Source organism: Gossypium arboreum, chromosome 13 (assembly GCF_025698485.1).
Source record: "Gossypium arboreum isolate Shixiya-1 chromosome 13, ASM2569848v2, whole genome shotgun sequence".
Classification (NCBI taxonomy): domain Eukaryota; kingdom Viridiplantae; phylum Streptophyta; class Magnoliopsida; order Malvales; family Malvaceae; genus Gossypium; species Gossypium arboreum.
The window spans coordinates 110951287-110970050 of record NC_069082.1 but is presented as its reverse complement, the minus strand read 5'-3'; the positions used below and the strand labels follow the sequence as shown (position 1 = coordinate 110970050).

The 18764-nt window shown below is 34.1% G+C and overlaps 1 protein-coding gene across 4 annotated transcripts; it reads left to right on the top strand.

Moving 5' to 3' along the window:
* The first annotated feature begins 6023 nt into the window (after positions 1-6023).
* LOC108463295 (uncharacterized) lies at positions 6024-7495 on the top strand. Of its 4 annotated transcripts, none has more exons than XM_017763244.2 (3): positions 6024-6403; positions 6548-6611; positions 6745-7495. In XM_017763244.2, the coding sequence occupies exon 3, from the start codon at positions 6755-6757 to the stop codon at positions 7268-7270; it is 516 nt and encodes a 171-aa protein (XP_017618733.1). In that variant the 5' UTR covers positions 6024-6403; positions 6548-6611; positions 6745-6754; the 3' UTR covers positions 7271-7495. The 4 variants fall into 4 exon arrangements, with proteins under 4 accessions (XP_017618733.1, XP_017618734.1, XP_017618732.1 ...); XM_017763245.2 differs by having other exon boundaries at positions 6730-7495; XM_017763243.2 differs by having other exon boundaries at positions 6702-7495.
* The last annotated feature ends 11269 nt before the right edge of the window (positions 7496-18764 follow it).

The following is an 18764-nucleotide window of genomic DNA, read 5'->3' as shown; positions in this document are numbered from 1 at the left end:
CAGCCTGGAATCTAATGGAAGCTGATCCATCATTTGAGAAGACTGTGGAAAACCAAAGAAAAAATTTATGGTCTTAATTTAAATATAATGGGATTTTTTTCAGGAAAAAAGAAAAACTAAAAAGAGGAGAAAAAGATTGTAGATAAAGAACAAGAGAAGATAGAGATAAAGAAAAATTAAAAAAGTTCGGGTGTATAATGCACCATTTTAGAGAGAGGAAAAAGAAGAAAGTAAAAATATTTTTTATTATATTTTAATACATTTCTTTATATATTTATATTATTATTTAAATAATTAATATCACGAGTTAATCAAACATTAATCTAATTAGTGTAATTACAAATATATATTATTTAAAATAAGTTATGTTAAAAATATATTTATGGTGAAATTTAAATTTATGCCAATTCTATTAAAACGTTAATCTAATTAGTGTAATTACAAATATATATTATTTAAAATAAGTTATGTTAAAATATATTTATGGTGAAATTTAAATTTATGCCAATTCTATTAGTAAGACCTTAAATTTATTATTTAACCAACGCTTCATTTTAATATTTTTATAGATTTTAATTTTATTACTTACACTTTCTTATTTGTATATTTTAATAAAGTTATTGATTGAGTTGGACACACATACATATGTGGTAAAATTTTTAATTTATTTAATATTTTCCTATACGTACATAACACTTGTCAACCCTGTAATAAACTCCACTGACAGTATACTTTTCGATCACAAAAATATCTTCTAAAGTTTCTCCATATCTCTTATTTGATTTACAATAGCCGACACCATTGAATAATATCTAAAATTAACTTGAATCCTTTCATTCACAAAGTTTCAAATTCACCTCATAATACTTGGAGTCAAACCTTCTTCACTTTGTAAACATTTTGGAGAGAACTTTGCAAAATCTCCCAAGCTTCTTTTGTAGTGGTAGCATTAGCAACTTTTTACCAACACCGATTCATCCAAATATTGATAGATAAGAGTGAGGACTTGTTAATCCTTCTTCCTTGTTTTTGCCAAAGCATCCTTTTCATGTTGCGATAGTGATGCCTTATTTTAGGAAGCTTCATAACGGTTTTGTATTATCTCTTAAACACCTTGTGAGCCAAGTAGAACTTTTATACATATACATCAAATTTCATAGTTGTCTTTTGTAAGACAAGGAAGTCATCTCTTCTCACTAAGATTTTGGTAAAGGAAGAGAGAAACAATTTTAGGGAGAGGAATTTTGAAACTCACTTTTACTATGAATTCCTTTTTTTAGTTTGGCTTTTTGGATGTAGATGATGATATCTATACAGATAGATTCGTATAATTCTTATATATATTGTACAATGAAGTACCATATGAGTGAATATATAGGAATCTAAATCTGTCGAACCACTTATGTTATGATCTTCTACATCTTAAGTCTTCCAGTTCCGTCACCTGGCTTATGTTCTTTATGTAGCATTCTGGCCGAATGACTTTATGAAATTATGTCGATACTTCCACATATTATGGGTAATGTAGGAGACATTTCTATTTTTCTCCCAAAAAATCTTTAGAATTACCATTGTTTAGTTTTCAATTTGCCCTTTTAATTACAACACACTCCACCTATTTATAAAATCACACCAATCAATAACACGTGGATACGAGTAACACAAATCTTATTCATATCTATAAAATAAGATAGGATCACACATATAATTTACAATATCCAAATCCTTATCTAAACCAACTAATAATATACCCACACATATAAGAAAATAAGCAAACATAATCTAAAAATTTCAAATTACAATATCCAGCGGTTCAAAGAGCATGGATAAGCATTTACACTTGAAATAAGGGCCAGTTGGTGCTACTTTTGAGGAGCTCGCCTTTTCAAAGTGGAAGTTCGGGATACAAGTCTCCTCACAGCATTTGAAGTCTTTTTGCCAATGTTGGAGTGTTGGACTTTGACCCACAACGGAATAGAGTTCAGGGTTGAGATTGTAGGTGTCAAAGTTGGATTGAATGGAAGCAAATGTCTAATACGAGTGCCTGAGTTTTGGTATCAATGTGGTCATTTGAGCCATGGCAAGAGGGGTGGACTCTTTCATTTCTTGTTTAAAATGATATGGAGTTGAGCTTTAATTAAAAATATTTTCTAATTTCTAGACTTCCCAATAAACTTGGGTGTCGGCTTTGCAAATATGACCCATGATTGAAGATCAGATTTTTAACCTTTTATGGCCGCCATAATCCTCCCTTTAATTCCTCCAAACAATGAATCTATCATCTGCCGGATCTTATCAAAGAAAACATTGACATAAACGTGGCAAAAGCCAAAGAATATTTTATTTCTTATTCTTGAAGAAAAAGTTTGAAAAAATCGTCATTGGTTCCTTCAGATTTCTTTCACCATTTCCATTTGTGTTTTATCATTTAGCAATTTGGGATTTCGCCAAATTCTTTGTCTGATGGCTCAGTTTGTGTTGGATTGCCAATTATAATTTCCTTTTCAATTTCACAATTTCTTGTTTCTTTTAGAATTATCTCTTTTCCAATCATTTCTTAAGCCAATGAACTAGTTTTAAAACTTCACTTTGTAGCTTTTTAAGAAATAATAAATTATAGGTTAAATTCTGCTATCAGACCTTATATTTTAATTTAATCATTTTTAGTTCCTGTATTTTTATAATTTGAAAATTTTATCACATGTGTAATACTATGCCTATTTTATTATTTTCACATATTATTAACAAAAATTAATTAATAGATTTAACGATTGTTATTTACATTAAGCTTGAAATTTTGAAATTAAAATAATATAACAATTAAGAATTATTCAATTGGTGAACGTGGACCTAATTTATAACTTTACGCATAATATAGGACTAATGACATAATTTAAACAAATAGATTTAATCGTTACATTGGATCGAATTAAAATTTCAAAATCCAATTAATATAGAACTACTAGAAGAATTTAACCTAAATTATATGTTTTAGGAATACAAATGAACTATCACTTAATTTGTCTTTTACTATACTTTTTAAACACATTTCCAATGGATTTTTATCTAATTCAATTTGAAAAGTTTTAGAAACTTTTTTAATTTTAATATTAATATTAAAATTTTTAAGTGTCTTAAATATATTTGTAAAAATTTAATAAAAATTAATTTTACTAAAATTTAATTTAAATTATTTTTGAAGAGGTTAACACTGATTAAGAAATTATAATTTAAAAATTGAAATACAAATATGTTAATTTATTAAATTCAAACCTCCAAAACACAATTTCTATCAACAATTAATTGAAGCATTAAATAAAGTTTATTCATCCACCTTTAATCTATTACAATTTTTTAACTTTTGCATGTTTGATCCAATTGGTGAACCATTTCAACCCAATTTTGGTGGGACAAAAGCTACGTGCGTGTATATATTGCGAGACACATACGAAAAATAAAAGGGAAAATAATTAATCAATCAATAAAAAAAAAAGGGGGGGACATTGCGGGACATTCATGAAATAAGATCCCACCAAGGAGCAACTAAGCTATCATATCAATAACAAAAAAAAAAGCATAATAACTTATGTAGCCCTCCAACTTTATAAAGAAACCATTTTAGCCTTTCAATTAATTTTTCACCTTTTTAGCTCTTAAATTTATAATTTTTTTTGTCAAATCACCTCACAATGAATGGAAAAGTTGACTTTTTTTAACTTTGTTGATATTACATACATGTGGATGACAATATTGTGACACTATTTGATTTGAATTGAAAACGAGCTCTTGTGGCCAATTATGTATGAAAGAGCTATCAGGCTTGGAAATAATTGCAATTTTAAAGTGAGATGGGACTTATAAACTTAATTGTGATATTAGTGAAGGAAGAAGTATCATTATACATGAATAAATGTAGAAATGAACTAAATGCTAATCAAATGAATGTTATATGAGAAGTTAATATGTATGTATAAAGATTTGGTGTGCTATTATGAATATAAGCATAGATATATGAAAGTGAAAGTATTTTTTATGTGTTGGCATAAGTTAGACTACAAATTGAACATATGCATTTGCATGAATTTGTTCATATTTATTTGAATTGGAGAAATTATTACTGAGTGATTTGCTCAGCGTGCGGTTTGTTTTCCATGTGCAGGTTAGGTTCTATTCGAAATTCTTGAGTATCAACTTCAACATTCAATCAATGATCCCTAACTCAGCAATGTTTGTTAGTAGTTGGCATGTATCTAATAGGTTAAGTCATGTTGGTTTGATATTTTAAGAATGATATATATTTGCTTTGGTTATATTATATACTATTTTGATTTCAATTGTTGATGTATGTATTGACTTTCCTTATTAGTAGTTGCAAATGGTTAATAATCTTAGTTGAAATGGTATAATGGTATATATGTTAATGATCCTAATGATATTGGTGTGAATGCTTAAGTTAGATTGAATTGCATTTGGGATTAGTTTTGTTGAAATGGAACATTTGCATATTGAGAGTATGTGGTGTCAATGAGGCCAAAATAGTATGTGGTGTCGCAACGTTAAGTGGCCTGATGTCATTACGTAACAAACTGTTTGGCGACATCACAACGTGAACCCTAAATTTTTTTTTAAAAAAAATTTTTACGATTCAATCCTATTTTGATCTCGAGTTAATTTTAAGCTTTCCAAAGCTTGTATAATACCCAATAATTATTATTAATTTGTATTGTTTACTTATGATTCTTATGGATTGTATGTTTGATGATGTGGTTCTGTATTTAATTTGATTGTAGTTGCTCCGGTAACGAATGTTACACCTTATAACTGAAACCTAGCGGTCCTGTCGAGTATGGGGTGTTACACATGGTAAAGGTTTTTGTAGGAGTACTTATTGTAATAACCATGTTGGGGTTATGGTGGTCTAGTTTGGTATCCTTGTCGATTGGTGTTGGTAAGCTACATTGAATGATACAGATGGATCATATTATTGTTAATAGTTGATTTCATTCTCTAGGTTTTGCATATTTAAATGTTCTCATTGGATAGAAGTTGGTAAGCTACATTGAATGATACAGATGGATCATATTATTGTTAATAGTTGATTTCATTCTCTTGGTTTTGCATATGTAAATGTTCTCATTGGGTAGAAACATTAGTTTTTGTTCCCTTCCCATAAATGATGTCGATTGTTAATACACAATTTAGTAGAGAATGTTGTGAGAAGTTCACATGTGGGTGATGAGTTGTTAGTTAGGGGAGTTGGGGATTCTAATAATATTTAGGTCGAGTTTCAGAATAGGTAAAGAGTATTAACCTTCTTTGGGGAAAGTGGGAGCCTATGTAGAGGAGGGGCTTGGTAGAGTCCCTCTGGACAAATGTCCTACTATGCTAAATTCGTGGAGTGCTCTATTTGGATATAATATAGTATGGCCTGACTTAACTTTTTTAGATCCAACGATAGAGCAATGAGAGACTTTATTAAATGTGATGAGAGTAGCTCTTGGGGGAACCTTGATGTAACCCACATGACGAGCATGTGAGAGCATTAGTCTGACTAGCCCTTCTTAGTCAGGCGCTTTATCTGGTGAAGGTTGATCAAAAGAGATGATTGGGTATAAGAAATATAGATATGTATTGAGAATATATATTTTTTTTATTTACAAGTTAATGTTGAAAACTTTTTTTATCTATACTTATCATAAAATCCTGATTAAATTAATGTCATAGACTAACCGAGTATGAATGCAGTTGGGAAAAGACTAATATACCTTTTTTTAATGACACCTAATATTATTATGATAATATTTTTTTTTTCATACTTTTATATAATCTTTAAATATAAAAATAAATCTAAAACCCATAAATTCAAAAATGGAGGACATGTTTAGTAAAGTTTATATAGAAGCTTTTTATCACTCTACCTATAATTATTGTTGAATAAATTTAAAAATATATTTTATTTATATAAAAATATTTTCTTCCACACACCGAGACATATTTAAATATAGAATAAATAGTTTTGATATTTTAATTCAAATTTTAATATCCACCATGCAGACTAAGAAAACATTTTATACAAAGATAAGATAGACGAATATATAATATATGTATATATATGATTCACCCTGCAAGAGTCTGGCCATGTAAGAGTATAGGAAAGTCAGCAAATTGCACCAAAACAGATCAACACTCTGTTTCCATTAATTTTCTTTAATTTTCTGTCAAAGTGAGTATTGAGGAAGTAGGCACAGAGAAGGAGGTACATTTGTGAAGGAGAATATAATATAAGTTGTGTCCTTTTCGTTAGTTCTTTGTTTTCACTGCCTTTTGGCTTTCCTTTGTATCCTATTTCAGTCCCTTTGCAAAACCTGCCATCTCTGAAGCTTTTGTATCAAATTTTCTATAGGTAAGATTCTTTAAGAAAAAAACTGAATTCAGAAGCTACTTTGATTCTGATGAAGAAATCAGCTTCCTTTTTTGCATGATTTTGTTGAAAAAAAAAAGTTAAGAAATGAATGTTTTAACTTATTTTTTCTTTGTCATGATGCAGATATAACCTCTTCAGAATCTGTGGGAAAGTTTTGCCTTTTGGAAGGTTCTTAATCCAAGAAAAGGTAGATAAATCTTTTGTTTTATTTTTTTATGCTTTGGTGTTTTGTCGAAGTACCCTTTTATCTATTTGTGTAAAATTTTATTCAAAGTAGGGAAATTTTGGATGTTAAAGTGGAGCAGATGGTGTTTTTGTAGAAATTTGGGAATGGAAGATAGATATAGTTTTCCATCCTTGAGAGATGGGGATTTTGAGGAAGAAGATGTTTGGGCAGTTCTTAAGGAAAGTAAGGATTCAACTTACAGGGTTGGACATTCCAGTGAATCTTCCATTCCTGATAGAGGACATGTTCCAAGTGCTGCAAGAATGATCCCAAGAACTTTGTCTGCAATTAATAACAGCAGTAACATTGGCAGTTGTTGTTCTAGTTACAGTCATGAGGCTAATGATGTTAAGCAGCAATCAGCCCCAGAAAACATCCCTGATTGGTCAAAGGTTTCTACAAAGATGAGGAATGGTTCATGGCATGATGATGATGACGATGATGACGATGATGATAAATACAATTCCATGCTTCCACCACATGAAATTCTTGCAAGGAGGCTTGCAAGGAATCAGATTTCGTCATTCTCAGTTTTTGAAGGTGTTGGTAGAAAACTAAAAGGGAGGGATTTGAAGAAAGTGAGAAACGCTGTTTTAACAAAAACAGGTTTCCTTGAATAATGTTATCACATGGTGATCATTCATAAATGATAATTGAAAGAGTTTCCTCTTTCAGTTTTCATGCTAGTTTATTTCAGTATATAGATTCACTTTTACGTTTTTAAATAATTGAATCAATCAATGATGATTGCCATATTAGTTAAGAGTTGAAGATATATAATGGTAATCCATGTACACGTACGTGTATTAATAAAAGTGCGTATCATATTGATCGTGTTTATTATACACAGCTGTGAATGTCATGAATCCAAACCATATGTAACCCATAGCCTAATTTTACAATTAATGTTGCAGTGTTGAGAGTTAATGTAATGAAGCTGTCACATGAGCCAGAAACTTGAACCACCTTGTCAATCAATTTCAAACAAGTGTCGTAATATGTGCATATCAAACAAAAGATTGGACATGTCTTTGCCATAAGTTCCAAAATTGGGACCATGGCCTAATTGATGATGTTGTTTTCTGAATTTGTCAGTTTTAGGCTTTCCTGTTAGCAAAATAAATACAGCAAACTCATTCAATGAATAAGGGTTTCGTTTATTCCTTCAAATTACTTTCTGTCACTTTCATTCTAAGCTTTTAAAACGACACAGTCGATGAACTTAACATGCATTTTTGTCACATATGTTTTCAAAAATGAAGTGTGAATCTCGTACGTTAAAATTTATGCTAATCATGAAATTTATTGTCAAAATCGACTCTAGATATTATTGATATGCCACAGTGAACATAGAAGATGTCACAGTTTTTGTAAAAGAAAAAAAAAGCGCAAACAATCCCACATCCACTGTGAAAACAGAAATACATATTTGATATGTTTTGTGTTTTTTTTTTTTCGAATGTATTTTTTGTTCAAGTAGAGCGTGGATTCTTATATTTGTTAAGATTTAATTATATTTTATTAAAGTAGCTAGTAGAGATAGAATCCCATCCAGCGTCACATTTAAAGGTAAAAGCTATAAGATGTTTGTTTCGGCTGAGAAATCTGATCCAGAAATGGAGTGGGTAGACGGGGAAAGCATTGGCGGTCAGAGGAGCGATGGTGATCATCAGAATACGAACAGACTGGCTGAAATCTCAAGGTTGCGGCCTTTGGAGGTTGATAATTAATGCTCGGAACCCAATGGAGATGCTGAGCCAACCTTCTTGTTGGAACACGTGCCTACTGGTAGTGATGCATGTAGTGGTAACGGTTTTGCAGACAGTAGTATTAATGAGCAGCACTTCGATGTTGAGGCAAACCTTAGCGTGTTAGAATCAAAGGTGGATGAGGCTGGAGGTTTACCTTTGGACCCCACAGCTAAGTATCCTTTGAGTGGGCTTAAATAACACTGGTCATGCTAAAGGGTCTTCTCATGAGGTGAGATTGGAGCAAACCGCGGCCCAAGGTAAGCCACTGGTGGATCTTCCTCTGATCCGCTCGGGTCCACCTAAGAAACAAGCCCTGTTCCATCGGGTCAGGAGCAAACCCAATTTAAAATGGCTAGGAAACATGCTTCAGGGAGAAAGCCCCTAGATAAGTCTAAATTTCTCTTAGCTCAGGTGTGTTTTCTTTGCAATATGTCTTTTAACCTTATCTCGCGGAATATCAGGGGTATCGGGGGGAGGGGGGAAGGAAAGCTGCTAGGAAATTTGTAATGAAATGGAAACCGAAACTTGTCTTCTTTCAAGAAACCAAACTAGAAGTTGTCAAAAATGTTACTGTCAAGAGAGTTTGGGGGTAATGGGCGGTAGGTGGGTGTTTTCGGCTTCAATCGACTCTGCTGGGGGTTTATTTGTTAAAGTTGTACGTGCATTTGTGGAGTTTGATTCAGTCAAGTAGTTGGTTAAAAAGATCATGTCTTGTGCAAATAATCTGTTAATAATTTATCAATATTTTACTATTATTGCTCCTCTAATTTTGGTATTATGTTGTAGTAGGATTCCTATTTCCTAGCTATTAGTTGTTGGAATTTTGCCTATTTAAAGGCATTGATTAGCGACTAATAAGATGTAGAAATCAGTTCAATTATTATCTGTCTGTATCGCTAATACTTTTCTTTATAGAATAAAAACTTAACAGTAGCTTTTATTTTTCAACCTTGGTATCCAAGCCAGGTTGAAGCCTTAGATTTTTTCAGTAGCAATAGCAAGCAAAGTGATGGCCACCGTCAACTTTGTTCAACCATTCATTCCTCGCTCTGATGGACACTACGATCATTGGAGTATGTTGATGGAGAACTTTTTGAGGTCCAAGGAGTATTAGCAAGTTGTTTCTGAGGGAATTAAGGAACCAACAAATGACACAACATTGACAGAGGCTCAGAAGAATGAAATAAAAGGGCTGCGCTTGAAAGATTTAAAAGCAAAAAATTATCTTTTCCAAGCAATTGACCGTTCAATCTTGGAAACCATCCTTTGTAAAGACATATCTAAGCATATTTGGGATTCCATAAAGAAAAAATATCAGAGTTCTACGAGAACAAAGAGGCAGCAGCTTCAAGCACTTCGTTCAGAGTTTGAAACACTACGAATGAAATCGGGTGAGTCAGTAACCGGTTATTTTTCACGTACAATGGCCATTGTTAACAAAATGCGAATTCATGGTGACAAAACAGATGATGTTGCTGTGATTGAGAAAATAATTCGCTCCATTACTACAAAATTCAATTTTGTAGTTTGTTCCATTGAGGAAGCTCATATCATTGAAGAACTTTCAATTGATGAGCTGCAAAGTTCTTTGTTGATACATGAGCAGAAAATTTTCCAACAAGAAAGGAGGAGCATCCATTGAAGGCTTCTCCAAATAATCATTTCATAATTAGAGGAGGTCGTGGTAGAGGAAAAGGTAGAGGAAGTGGTGGAGGTAAGAGTAAACAATGATCGTGGTTACCACCACCAGCACGAGTCTTATTCCCAAAGGAGAGGAAGAGGAAGAGGAGGCCAACACTCTACATCTTTCAGAACAAAGTCAGCAGACAAATCTGATGTTGGGTGTTTTCTGTTTCACAAGTATAACCATTATCAATTAAAATGTCGAGTTAATTTGAATAATGAAAATGGAGACAGAACTAACTTAGCAGAAAATGAAGAAGTGTCTTTGCTGATGGCTTGTCATGTCAAAGAAGAAATGCAGAAGAATTTATGATACCTGGACACAGGCTGTAGCAATCATATGAGTGGTAACAAGTCTACGTTTTCGGTGTTAAATGAGTCTATTTGTGACAATAAGAAGTTTGGTGATGATTCAAAAGTCTATGTAATAGGGAAATGAGAGGTAACAATTCAAACGAAAAGCAATATTGTTCATACTATAACTAATGTCCTCTTTGTTCTAGATTTGAAAACAAATTTGTTGAGAATTAGCCAACTACAAGAAAAATGGATATGAGATTTCCATTAAAGATGGAGTTTGCATAATACAAGATGAAAAATTGGGATTAATTGCTCAAGTTGATATGACACCTAATAGAATGTTTCCATTGTACCTCCACACCGTTACCAGCTCATGCTTTTCTGCAAGGTTGGAAGATGAAAGTTGGCTTTGACACTTTCAGTATGGGCATTTAAATTTTAGAGGTTTAAAGACATTGCAGTAAAAGAATATGGTGACAGGCCTCCCACACATCCAAACTCCTTCTCAAGTATGTGAAGAATGTGTCATCAGTAAACAACATCAAAAACTATTTCAAAAAGGAAAATCATAGAGAGCGAAGAAGGCGTTGGAACTTGTGTATTCAGACTTATGTGGACCGATCACTCCTATTTCAAATGGAGGTAAACGATATTTTATATCGTTCATTAGTGATTTTAGTAGAAAAACTTGGGTTTATTATTTGCATGAAAAATCTGAAGCTCTCACAGCCTTTAAGAGTTTCAAAGCTCTAGTTGAAAAAGAAACAGAGACTCTAATCAAGGTGCTGCATAATGATCGTGGTAGAGAATACAATTCAGAAGAATTTGTTTCTTTTTGTAATAAGAAAGGAATTAAAAAGTAACTAACAACAGCATACACACTTCAACAAAATGGCATCTGCGAAAGGAAGAATCATACAATTTTAAACATGGTACGAAGTCTTTTGACAATGAGTGGAGTTCTAAAAGCTTTCTGGCCTGAAACAGTCAATTGGAGCATCCATATCTTGAACAGAAGCCTCATCGTAGCTATTTAAAATATCACACTATAAGAAGCTTGGAGTGATCACAGATCGACTGTAGATTATTTCAGAATCTTTGGGTGTGTTGCCTATGCCCATATTCCAGATCAAAATAGGCAAAAACTTAATGATAAAGGAGAAAAATGCATTTTTCTTAGTGTTAGTGAGCAATCAAAAGCGTATAAATTGTATAATCCTATCACCAAGAAGATTGTTATCAGCTGTGATGTGGTGTTCGTTGAGGATCATTTTTGTATTTGGGACGCAGGCAAAGCTGAACAACAAATACAAACTGATTTTGATGGTGATAAGGAAGATGGAAGGCAGCAGCCAATAGTGTAAGTGCAAAGTGAGCAACAAGTCACTGAACCAGCTAATGTGCTTCTTCAACGTAACAGGAGGAGACTTGCATGGATGGTGAATTTTGTGGTAGAGGGAATTAATGAAGAGGAAGTTACACATTTTGCTCAATTTTTAGATTGTGATCCAATAGCATTTGGAGAAGACGTAAAAGAGTCCAAATGAAGAAAATAAATGAATGAAGAAATGATAGCCATTGAACACAACAACACTTGGGAGTTGATTGATCTTCCCAAGGGGTACAAAACAATTGGTGTGAAGTGGGTTTACAAGACAAAACTGAAGGAAAATGGAAAGGTTGACAAATTCAAGGCGTGCTTAGTAGCTAAAGGCTATAAGCAAGAATTTGGTGTTGATTACAAAGAGGTGTTTACCCCTGTTGCTCGTCATGATACAATCAGGTTGGTGATTGCTTTTGCAGCTTAAAATTCATGGCCTATTTTCCAATTAGATGTGAAATCAGTGTTTTTACATGTTGATTTGAAAGAACAAGTGCTTGTTGAGTAACCTCTTGGATATGTAAAGCATGGAAATGAGCACAAGGTGTATAAGTTAAAGAAGGCTTTGTACGGGTTGAAGCAAGCCCCAAGGGTTTGGTATAGTCGCATTGAAGCTTACTTTCTAAAAGAAGGCTTTCTAAAGTGTTCATGTGAGCATACACTTTTTACCAAGGTTAGTGATGGAGGTAAAATGATTATTGTTTTTTTATATGTCAATGATCTTATTTTTACTAGGAGTGATGTTGCCATGTTTAACAAATTCAAGAAGTTTATGATGATTGAATTTGATATGATTGATCTTAGCATGCTTTATTATTTTTTAGGCATTAAAGTAGTGCAACCTGCTGCTGGAATTTTTATTTCTCAAAAGAAATATGTACAAGAAATTTTAGATAGGTTTCAAATAAAGAATTGCAGCTTCGTTTGCACACCTACTGAAGTGGGCATAAAGCTTATTCGAGATCCTAAAATGAGGAAGGTTGATAGCACCGTCTACAAGCAAATGGTGGGAAGCTTGATGTATTTAACTGCAACAAGACCAGACATTATGCATGTTGTAAGTCTTATTAGTAGGTTCATGGAGTGCCCAAAGGAAATTCATCTTTTAGCTGCAAAAAGAATACTTCGGTATTTGAAAGGTACTGCTATTTATGGTCTGTTCTAAAAAAAGGGTGAAAAATCATATTTGTTTGGCTTTACAGACAGTGACTATACTAGTGATCAAGATTATAGAAAGAGCACTTCAGGTTATGCATTTATGTTGGGCTTAGGGGCTATTTCATGGTCTTCAAAAAAGTAACCAATTGTTACTTTATCTACAACTGAAGTTGAATTTATGTCTGCAACAGCTTCTGCTTGTCAAGCTGTTTGGTTGAGGAAAATGGTTGACGAACTACACTTATTACAGCAAGGAGCAACAACAATTTTCTATGACAATAATTCAAGAATCAAACTTTCAAAGAATCCGGTGTTACATGGATGAAGCAAGCATATAGATATGAAGTACCATTATTTGAGGGATCTTACAAATAATGACATCATTGATTTGATTTATTGTAGGAGTGAAGACCAAGTTGTTGATATTTTCACTAAATCTTTAAAGAGAGTTGCATTTCAAAAGTTAAGAAGGTTGCTTGATGTCTGTACTTTGGAAGATCCATTAGTTTGAAGCTATAATTTTTAAACCAAATATTTGAAAGTTTTTGGTTTAATGGAGAGTTTGTTAAAGCTGTACGTGTGTGTGTGCAGTTTTATTGAGTCAAGTAGTTGGTTAAAAAGATCATGTCTTGTGCAAATAACCTGTTAATAATTTATCAATATCTTACTATTATTGCTCCTCTAATTTCGGTATTCTGTTGTAGTGGGATTCCTATTTCCTAGCTATTAGCCGTTGGAATTGTGCCTATTTAAAGGCATTGATTAGTGACTAATAAGATGTAGAAATCAGTTCAATTCTTATATGTCTCTATTACTAATACTTTTCTTTATAGAATAAAAACTTAGCAGCAACTTTTATTTTTCATCATTATTATCAATTTGAAACGAAGATGTTCTTTTCTTTAGAGGAAAAATTGATTGCTTCGAGATTTATTTTTTTGGTTGGTTGTATTAATGAATTAAAGCTCAAATGCGGTTTTGCTAATGCTTATGCTTCAAACAATGATGAAGAGAGGGCTCATTTTTTTAGCGAATTGGAGGCTAAATTAAAGGAATGGCAGGTTTCATGGTGTTTAGTTGGAGATTTCAATGTCGTTAGAACGCAAGAAGAAAGAATTAGGTGTCTCAGAATCTGATGGCTATAGAGGTTTTCTCAAATTTCATTGAATCGCTCATACTAGTTACTTACCACTCAAGGGAGGCAAATTTACGTGGAGTAATAACAGGTGCATTGCTGCTCAGAGCAGGTTGGATAGGGTTTTGCTCTCGCCGATTTTGTTGGAAATGTACCCTGATTCGTCTTAAAAAAATTTTCAGATCACAACCCTGTAATTGTGTTTCAAAATAGTTGGAACTGGGGTCCTAGGGAGTTCGGTGGGGTTGGCCTTGTGAGTTTTAATATAAAAAATATGGCCTTGATGTTAAAATGGTTATAGAGAGAAGTGATTATCGCCAGATATGAACAGGAGGGGAGCTGTCTTCTTCCTTCGAATCAGAATCCAAGTACATAAATCTTAACAAATTCAAGATTCTAATCAATTAAAAAGATAATGTCAGAAAGACTGTCCCCGTTGTTAGTAACTATACTAAAACTGAATATTAAGAGAAACTTTGGAATATTGAATGAAAGATTGAATATTTTCTGTATTATTTGCTTGTTTGGATCAGTATAGGAATAGGGCTTATATACTTGAGTAAGAGTGACTAACTGTTGCTAACCATACTACTAACAATATACCAGACTGTATAACATAATGATAACATAATGATAACAACCTAACTCATTCTTATACTTTAACATTCACCTAGCTTCTCAATAGGTAAGACCAGAAGAAAACTACGAAAATGAGTAAATAAGGAGACTGACAAAGGCTTCGTGAAAATGTCAGCAACCTAGTCGCAGACTGGTACCTCACCAACTACGAGCGAGCCTTCAGTCACTTTTTTCTGTACCAAAAATAGATCAAGTTCAACATGTTTGAATTTGGAGTGTAATACCGAATTGGCAGCAACTACTACCACACTAGAATTGTCACACCAAACAGCAGGTGAATCGGAAGAAGAAATTTCTAACTCTGTTAGCAGAGAGACTAACCATGTAATATCACTAGTAGCAGCAACCAAACTTTGATATTCAACCTCTACTGTCGAATGAGAAACAACTTGTTTCTTCTTTGAACACCACGATATGGGCATATCACCAAAATACATACAATATCCTATCGTAGACCGACGATCATTATAATCTAACCCTCAGTTGACATTAGCATAACCAACGAAAGATAGTCTTCCAGATGGACGAAAAATTAGCCCATGATCAACAGTCCATGTAAATATCGTAAAATTCTTTTCAAGTCTACCAAATGAGTTAAAGTAGGCTCATGCATAAACTGACAAACACAATTCACAGCATAAGCAATATCAGGTCGGGTTAGGACCGTATATTGAAGTGTGTCAACAAGACTTCAATATTCCGTAGGATCAACAAGACGATCGCTCTCATCTTTAGACAACGCGGGCAAATTGATCATTGGTGTGTTGACACTTTTTGCATTAGTTAAAGAGCTTTTGTCAAGTAGATATCTAATATACTTATGTTGGCATAAGTGTAAACTTCCAATGGCAGACCGAGTGACTTTAATACCTAAGAAGTAGTGAAGCTCTCTCATGTCCTTTAGGGAAAATTCATTATTTAACAGTTGAATAAAACCATTTATACTGTCAATCGTACTTCCTATAACAATAATATCATCCACATAGCCCAGAACATAGATGACAAACTCAGTCGTTACTCGAACAAATAGAGACACATCAGATTTAGACATGAGAAATTCGGTAGAAACAAGAAACCGTTTCAATTTATCAAACCAGGCACGTGGAGCTTAACGCAACCCATATAATGCCTTTGTCAGAAGACATACCAAATGCTCACCAGCAGGACCAGACTGAACATAACTTGGAGGTTGTTGCATGAATACTTCATCGGTGAGATCACAATTTAAAAAGAAATTGTTGACATTGACTTTACGAAGTTGCCAACCACGAGAAACAACTACCATCAATATTGTTCAAATAGTCGCAGGTTTGACCACTGGGCTAAACATTTTCTTGAAATTACACTTGGGAACCTGTGAACACTCTTTTGCCACTAATCGAGCCTTTTGCTGAATAATAGTCTCATTAGGATTTTTTTACTTATTTTGAAAAGCCACTTACAACCTATCACCTTCCGTCCATAAGGTAGAAGAGCAAGTTCCCAAGTGGAGTTAGCCATTAGAGCATCAAACTCAGTTTGGACAACTAGTTTCTATTCTGGATTAGCAAGTACTTCCTCAACTGTGCGTGGTTCATAGTCAACAGCTTTAACAGATAGAGCCTTGGGTTTAAAACTCCCAGTCTTAGATATAGTAACCATAGTTTAAGAATTCCCCAAAGGAACAGATGGAGAAGCTAAAGGAATCAGGCCCAGAGTAGATGAACCATCAGCATCAGTGAAAATCGAGGGTTTGGACTCCTCACGAGCAAATCCTAATTTGGACGATGAACCACCTAGTGTAGACTGTGTATAACTATAATGGGAAGGAGATGATGAAACAACAATGGGTCTCTCGATTGTCACAGTAGGACATAAAGTAGTAGATTGAATAATAGGAACATACATGGAGACATATTGAATAGGCTGAACGATGTTCATGGTAGGCGAAGAAAGCAAGAATAATCGTTCATAAAAAAATAACACGACAAGAAACAATTACCTTTTCTACTAGTATGAGACAATTATAACCTTTATGTTGAGAACTATATCCCAAGAATGTACACGGCTGAGAACAAAAATCCAACTTGTAATGCGTAAATGGTCGCAGATACGGGAAACAACAGTTGCCAAACACACTTAAATGATTATATGTAGGCTCACGACCATGAAGAATTTGATATGGAGACTGCCCTTTCAAGACTGGAGTAGGTAGACGATTTATGATATGAACAACACTATAAAAGGCATGACCCTAGTAATCCATGGGTAGGTTAGCTTAGGCTAATAGAGTAAGACCAATCTCAACAATGTGTCTATGTTTTCGCTCAACAACTCCGTTCTACTTAGACGTATGTAGACAAGATAGACAATTAAGTATCCCAAGATCAACCAAAATCGATGTGAATACACGATACTCACCACTTCAATCACTTTGAAAACTTTTAATATCTTTCCCAAATTGATTTTGACCATCTTCTGAAACTGAAGAAAACACTTAACTACCTAAGAGTTATGTTAAATGAGATAAACTCAAGTAAAATAACTACACATGTCGATAAATGAAACATAATACAAATTATTACCACATACAATTGACGTCGGTCCCCATAAGTTAGAGACAACCAAATCAAAAAAATTCTTATATTCAGACTAGAACTTAAAAAAGACAGTTTATGTAATTTTCACAGTTTATGTGATTTTCCCTTTTGACATGCAATACAAACATTATCAAGGCACATCTTATTGAAAACAATTTTACACTTGTGAAGAACAATTTTAAAAATTGAAGTAGACGGATGACTAAGTCTGTAGTGCCATAACGTAAAAACATCATCATCATCATTGCACGTCTGTAGTCTAGTGTTGTGAACAGAAAGATCATCGACAAATGAATCAAGAGTAACCGGTGAAAAGTAATAGAGCTCGTCGCGAGTGTGGCCTCCCAGAAAAATTTCTTGAGTCGGGATGTCCTTAACAACACAATAAGATGGATGAAATTCAAAAAACACGTTATTGTCCTTAACAAACTGAGGGACCGACAACAAATTCTTCTATATATTTGGAACACACAAAACTTTGAAGCATTTTACTTGTAGTAGGTAAAATAGAATTCCCAATACACAAAATTTTTGTAGAAGTCCCATCACCCCTGAGAAGAGAAGATGTACCTGAATACGGTGTGAAATCATGCAAAGTGGTGGCTTCGTAACAGACATGATGTGTAGCCCCTGAATCAGGACACCAAGATATGGTCCTTACTGGCATAGGAATATAAGCATTTTCACTATCAAAGTTAGATTCATATTGAGTTGTATTGGCATTAGACCTAGAGGTGGTTAAAAAATATGATGCATTAAAATCAAGGATATGTGGTAACCCAATGCACGACGAGGCATCGAAATCATGAACATGTGCCCGCAGCTTAGTTCGTCATGGCACACCGAACCCATGATTTTGTACTAAATTATTACCCGTAGCTTCAAGCCCAACAAGCTTGGCATTCAGCCCATTATTCTAGCTAGCATTAGGGGCCGCACTAGTCGGTCTACCATATGGCCCAAAACCATGGCCTGAAGTATGTGGCTTAGACGCACCAAGATAACCAAAAGCATTCGACCCATATTGCTGAGCCAAGATTGGCGGCAAGGAAGAAGGACCATAGGACAGGCCTGATCCAGTAGTAGGCCCAACCAAGTGGCTTACGCCAACAGCATGATAAGAGGTAAATGGGTTAAAAACCCTACCAGGTGGCTGAGTAGGCTCAAAGAAGTTGTTTTGCAACTTGCCCCACGAAGAGCCAGATGAGAATGCTATTGGGGCCACTGCCGAAGGACCAACGTCCTGCCCAGTCTATTAAAAGAGATTAGACCACCATGACCTGACAAACATAAGCCAGGCTCGTCAAAGTTGTCTTCACGCGATACTTGACTGCACGTCCCGACAGCACTAGTGCCATGCTAGGAGCAGAGGAGGAGCCACCGTAATCACGGTCAAATTTATAATAATATCGCTATGCCATATAGCCATATTGACCTCAAATTTGGCACTAGATCCGAGTTCAGAAACCTCATCTACGAGCAGTAGAA

Bases quoted from the DNA above. Each gene is read 5' to 3' on its own strand.
- LOC108463295 (XM_017763243.2), top strand. From the start codon at position 6,713: ATGTTAAAGTGGAGCAGATGGTGTTTTTGTAGAAATTTGGGAATGGAA.